This window comes from Fibroporia radiculosa (genome assembly GCF_000313525.1).
Source record: "Fibroporia radiculosa TFFH 294 genomic supercontigs, scaffold79025, whole genome shotgun sequence".
Lineage (NCBI taxonomy): Eukaryota > Fungi > Basidiomycota > Agaricomycetes > Polyporales > Fibroporiaceae > Fibroporia > Fibroporia radiculosa.
In genome coordinates, this window is record NW_012133144.1 from 1,836 (window position 1) to 7,714 (window position 5,879).

The 5,879-nt window shown below is 44.6% G+C and overlaps 2 protein-coding genes across 2 annotated transcripts; one reads left to right on the forward strand and one right to left on the reverse strand.

Annotated features, from left to right (window-relative positions):
• Window positions 1–2,919: 2,919 nt before the first annotated feature.
• Window positions 2,920–3,738, reverse strand: FIBRA_09576 (uncharacterized protein; the record flags this gene model as incomplete). Its single annotated transcript, XM_012321862.1, has 1 exon — window positions 2,920–3,738. The coding sequence occupies one exon, from the start codon at window positions 3,736–3,738 to the stop codon at window positions 2,920–2,922; it is 819 nt and encodes a 272-aa protein (XP_012177252.1).
• Window positions 3,739–3,899: 161 nt separating this feature from the next.
• Window positions 3,900–4,153, forward strand: FIBRA_09577 (uncharacterized protein; the record flags this gene model as incomplete). Its single annotated transcript, XM_012321863.1, has 2 exons — window positions 3,900–3,920; window positions 4,007–4,153. The coding sequence occupies 2 exons, from the start codon at window positions 3,900–3,902 to the stop codon at window positions 4,151–4,153; spliced, it is 168 nt and encodes a 55-aa protein (XP_012177253.1).
• Between the last annotated feature and the right edge of the window lie 1,726 nt (window positions 4,154–5,879).

The window sequence follows — 5,879 nt, forward strand, 5'->3', positions numbered from 1 at the left end:
AGTCTTCATTCAAGCCATTCAGAACCTTGAACCCATCAATACTGACATCAGACAATGCATCTTGACCTGCAAAACAAAGGATAACATTGCCAATCACAGACTTTGACTTACATTGCAACATACCACACCCACAGACAAGTGCACTCCTCTGGATTGGAACATCCAGGACGACTTATTAGTATTCAGAGGACAAGTCTACATACCCAAGGATACCAAACTTTGGCAAGATCTCATTCAGGAAGCCCACAACTCTCCTACTACAGGACACCCTGGGCAGTACAAAACACAAGAGATTCTCCAGAGAACCTATTGGTGGCCTATCCTGGCTCATGACATCAGTGATTATGTCACTGGTTGTGCAATTTGTCAAGAGAACATGGTCATCACACACCAGAACACCATCTTCTATTCCAATCCATCACCATGGACTTCATCATGGATCTTCCTCAGAGCAATGGCTTTGACAGCTGTCTAGTGGTAACTGATCATGACTGTACCAAAGCTTTGGTATTCATATCCTGCAACAAGACCGTTACAGCATCTGAGACAGCTACCCTGTATCAGAATCATGTCTTCCAATGGTTTGGATTACCCATCAAAGCTATCTCCAACAGAGGACCACAGTTTGCATCACAAATGTTCAGGGAATTATACACCAAGTTAGGCATCAAACAGAATATCTCTAGTGCATTTCACCCTCAAACTGATGGACAGTCAGAACATGTCAATCAAAACTTGGAACTATACCTCTGGATCTTTTGCAATCACTGTGCAACAGATTGGACATGTCATCTGCTATTGGCAGAATTTGCACATAACAATAGGTATCATAATACAATCAGAACATTACCCTTCCAAGTGCTCATGGGCTACCAACCCCAACATAATATTCCCACTGTGGGAACAACTGATTCTCTGGACATTGTTTCTAGACTTACACAGCTAGCACACCTCTGCACGGAAATCCAATCCAGCATTCAACTAGCAGAAGAAATGGTCAAGAAATGAAATAAGGGCAAGTTTGTCAAGTACTTACCTGGACAGAAGGTATGGTTAGAAGCAACCAACCTCAAAGGCCTTCATCCAAAAGCAAAACTTGGCTCAAAGTGTTATGGTCCCTTCACCATTGATCAGAAACTGTCACTGGTAGTTTACTGCCTAAAACTACCACCCAAATAGAAGATTCATCCCATGTTTCATACAGGATTACTCTATCCCTTTTTGGAAACAATGATGCATGGAAGGAACTATCTCTGACCCCCACCAGAACTTATCAAGAACCAGGAGGAGTTTGAAATTGAATGTATTATTGACTTCAAAATAGTTGGCAAGTGAACCTTGTACCAGGTTTGGTGGAAAGGATTCCTGGCTTTGGATAACTCCTGGTTACCAAAAACTAAATTATCACATGCAAAGGATGCCTTAACAGACTTTCTCTGGTCAAACTAAGACTGTCCCCTTATAAGAACTACTCATCCTCAATTCCCTCAATGGTATCCATCACCCTCCTTGCATCACTGCTCATCTTCAGCTGGTTCCTACTAGCTGTCTTTACCATCCTCCTCGCTTTTACCATTCTCCTCTTCAAGGAGTTCTACACCATCAATGTTCACATCAAATGACGTCCTGTCACTCCCCTACTCAACAAAACCCCTGAGTGGCCTGCACATGGAGTACAAGCAATGTCTCCAGCATCCCTCATTCCCACTCCCTTTACTGACTGTTAAGGGACCTAATGACTGAGGATCAGGAGTTCAACTGGTGAACTGTTACTAGGACTTATACACACTAATGTCCTACACTTAGACTAGACTGGTAAACTGAGGCACTATATCTGATAGCGGTTTGAGAGTGTATACTGGTTGAAGCAGAGCTTCAGACTAGAACTGAGACTTGAATAGACAACTGAGTCTATTACTAGAGAACTGTCCCTATGAAGTGTATGTAGGGAACAAGAGGACAAAGCTGAAGTACAGTAGCAAAAGTAGTGCTACTTAAATAGGGCAGGGCAAATAGGGTTTAATAAGTATGAAATACTGAGTTGGATCAGTGATTGTATATGAAACAGGTTTCACTGGGTTATATCAGTGATGAGGATGAAATGTGATAGAGATAAAATGTGATGTAAGTAAAACATGATATAAGTAAAACATGATGGATATGAAACACTGATGTAGGTGAAACACATCAAGTGATGAGATCAGTCATACAGTTACAGGGTCAACAACAAATAGTTAGGAAAAGAAAAAGAACCCCCCTCTCATGCTGTAACATTACCCCCCTCTCCAGATTCATCGTTCAGAGTTTCCATTGAGCATGGTGCTCCTGTAGATATCCAGGTTTGTCAGTGGGACAGGGGAGTTGTCTGCATTGAACATTGGCGGCGGTATGGAATTTATGGTGAGGGTGCAGGAGTCTGCAATAGGAACATAGCCAATGCCAACACTCACTTCAAAGATGACCATCAGTCTCGCATTTGGTACATAAGTGAAGACGGTGAGGCATGGTGCTAGAAGGAGGGGTGATGATGGAGAACTCATGTTGTTCGAGGCATTCCTCCAAATTGGCTGCTTTGAGGTGCATTCAACATTGGCTCATTTCTTCTTCTGTGCGAATGAGTTCCACCCCTATGGATTGTTGCGCTGTGAGGAGTAAGTCAATTTTTGCATCAACGGCCTGGAAACAATCAACTTTGTTGGTTACTCCTGGATCCTGAATGTCTTGCAGTGATGCCCAAAGACTTTCCAGCAAATTATTATCTCATGTCAGCAGGTACTCCCAAGTATCCTCCTCCCATTCTTTGTCCAAGGAATCCCAATTTCCTACAGGTTCAGCAGTTTGGAGTGCATCTGCTGTGGTTGTCAAGACTCGTTGTAATCCAAATGCTAGATTTCCCTCGATGGGAACATCCATAGGAGGTCAAGTAACGGAATTGGCGTAAGCTCCAGGGAAATGGGGTAATACACGTTCCAAGGGATTGACATCTTGAACAGGGGTAGAGGTGTTGAAAGGGATGGACCGCCAGGATTGAGTGACATCATTAGAGGGGCACTGGATTATGTCATCACTGTAGACCTCAAACTCCTGGGGGTCACTGCTGTGTCCTTCTGATGCTGTGATGTACTCACTGACATTGGCTAGTAGCTGCAGGTTAGGGGCGTGATCAAGGCTACCATTGTCAGATACATCAGAGGCAAGATGTGGCATATTGGGAGAATCAGTAGATGCAGTGGGAGGACTATCAGGGTTTGGGGAGGATGAGGTGTTCATAGGCAACAAGGATGGGAATACCTGTGCAGGGGCAATGTGGTAAGATCCAGTGGATGCTTCTGAGGTATTGTGAGGAACCTCCAGTGGTCCAGGGAATTGATGTAAGACTATAGCATCGCTGTTGGAAGATTCAGGGGGTCCTGGGATCAGGAATGGTCGACAAGTGACATTTGGCAGGGGTGTGAATGGATAGTGGAAACCTCCTTTGTCAAGGAATTCTAGTGAAGAGTTGTCAGGTTCTTGCTGGGCAGGGAAGCTTAGAATGGGTTGCCTAGGAACTGGCATCTCTATTATTCCAGCTGTGAAATGTTCTTCTAGTGTCTGGAGATAGGAAGGGTAAGGAGTTGGCACTCTCTGAGAACCAGTCATTGGAGAATTGTTGTGCCTAGGAGCAAGAGGACGATGACGTGGCTCCACGTTAGGAGTCTCATTGTTGTTTCTAGTGCAAGTGTTTTGCTCGGCAGGCATAGGGAATAGACACAGAAGGATTTTTCTTGAAAAAACCAGAAAGAGAATATAGCAGAAGCCAACTACTACAGACAAATAGATTCCCCAGATTCTAATCTTGACACTCCCTGATGTACTCAAAGTACACTTGTGTTGGGTTGTTGCTGTCTTGATTGGCTGCAATGACCAGGGTTGTTGTGATGGTAGGCTGGAGGGGGTGCTGTGCAGTGGCAGCTATGTTGAAAGCCCACTGGTGTTCTCATTCTAGATGCTGGATAACTATCTGTAGGGTGAGTGGGATGATGAGGGTGAGGGCAAGGATGGAGAGGATGGTGGTGAGGAGAAGGCCAAGGAGGGCAAGGAGAAGGAGGTGGGGGTGGTTGTTGGTGATGACGACAGTGGCAGTGATGAGAGGGGCAACTTTGTTCACCACTAAGGAGGTCAGTAAATGGTGTAGGGGTTAACTCAATTGGAGATGTTACTTGTGCTCCGGTAGGCCACTCAGGGGTTTGGTTGATGATGGGGGTTGTTGGTTGGCAGGTGAGAATGACCTCTACCTTGTAGGTCTCTTTGAAGTGGAAGAAGGCGAGGGTGGAGATGAGGATGAGGGTAGCAAGAAGGAAACAGGTGAGGATGAGGAGTGCAGCAAGGATGGTGGTGGATGCCATTGCAGGTATAGGGAAAGGTAGCTCTTATAAAGAATCACCCTTGTTTGGTTGTAGGAAGTCTGCCAAAGTGTCTTTGGCATGTGAAAGTTTGGATTTTGGTAACCAGGAGTCATCCAAGGCTGGATATCCTTTCCACCATACTTGGTACAGTGTTTGCTTGCTGACTGTCTTTGAATCAATGATACGTTCAATTTTGAACTCCTCCTGGTTCTTGATTAGTTCCGGTGGAGGTCAGAGATAATTCTTCCCATGCATTGTTGTTTCCAAGTAAGGATAGAGTAGTCCTGCATGGAACACTGGATGGATCTTCCATTTGGGCAGTAGTTTCAAGTGGTAAACAACTGATGACAACTTCTGATCAATGGTGAAGGGTCCATAGCATTTCGGACCAAGTTTTGCTTTTGGGTGGAGCCCTTTGAGATTAGTGGCTTCCAGCCATACTTTTTGTCTGGGTGTATATTCAACAAACTTGTCCTTATTGTGTTTCCTGATTGTTTCCTCTGCTAGTTGAATGCTGGATTGGATTTCCATGTGAAGGTGTGCTAGCTGAGTGAGTCTCAAAGCAATATCAGAAGCATCAGTTGTTCCCACAGTGGGAATATTGTGCCAGGGTTGGTAACCCATGAGCACCTGGAAAGGGGATGTCTTGATCGCATCATGATACCTATTGTTGTGCGCAAATTCTGCCAATGGCAGGTAACACATCCAGTCTGTTGCTTGGTGATTGCAAAAGATCCGAAGATACAATTCCAGATCTTGGTTGACACATTCTGACTGTCTATCAGTTTTAGGGTGGAACACGCTAGAGATGTTCTGTTTGATGCCTAATTTGGTGCATAGTTCCCTGAACATTCATGATGCAAACTGTGGTCCTCTGTCAGAGATAGCTTTGACAGGTAGCCTGAATTGTTGGAAGACATGATTCTGATACAGGGTGGCTGTTTCAGATGCTGTAACTGTCTTATTGCAGGGTATGAATACCAAAGCCTTGGTACAGTCATAATTGGTTACCACTAAACAGCTGTCAATGCTGTCACTTTGAGGAAGATCTGTGATGAAGTCTATGGTGATAGATTGGAATGGAAGGTGATGTTCTGTTGTGATGGGTACTAGATCCGGTGAGTTCCTATGTGTGATGACTTTGTTTTCTTGACAAGTTGCACAACCAGTGATGTATTCACTGACATCATGGGCAAGAGTGGGCCACCAATAGGTTCTTTGGAGGATTTCCTGAGTTTTGTATTGCCCAGGGTGTCCTGTGGTAGGGGAATTGTGGGCTTCCTGGATGAGATCCTGTCAAAGTTTGGTGTCTTTTGGTGTGTAGACTTGTCCTCTGAATACTAGTAGATTATCTTGAATGTCCCAAATTGGGGGAGTGTGCTTGTCTGTGGATGAAGTGTGCTGTAATGCCAGCTGGAGTCCCTGATCAGTGATGCTATCCTTTGTCTTGCAGGTCAAGATGCGTTGTTTGATGTTAGTGTTGATGGGTTCGAG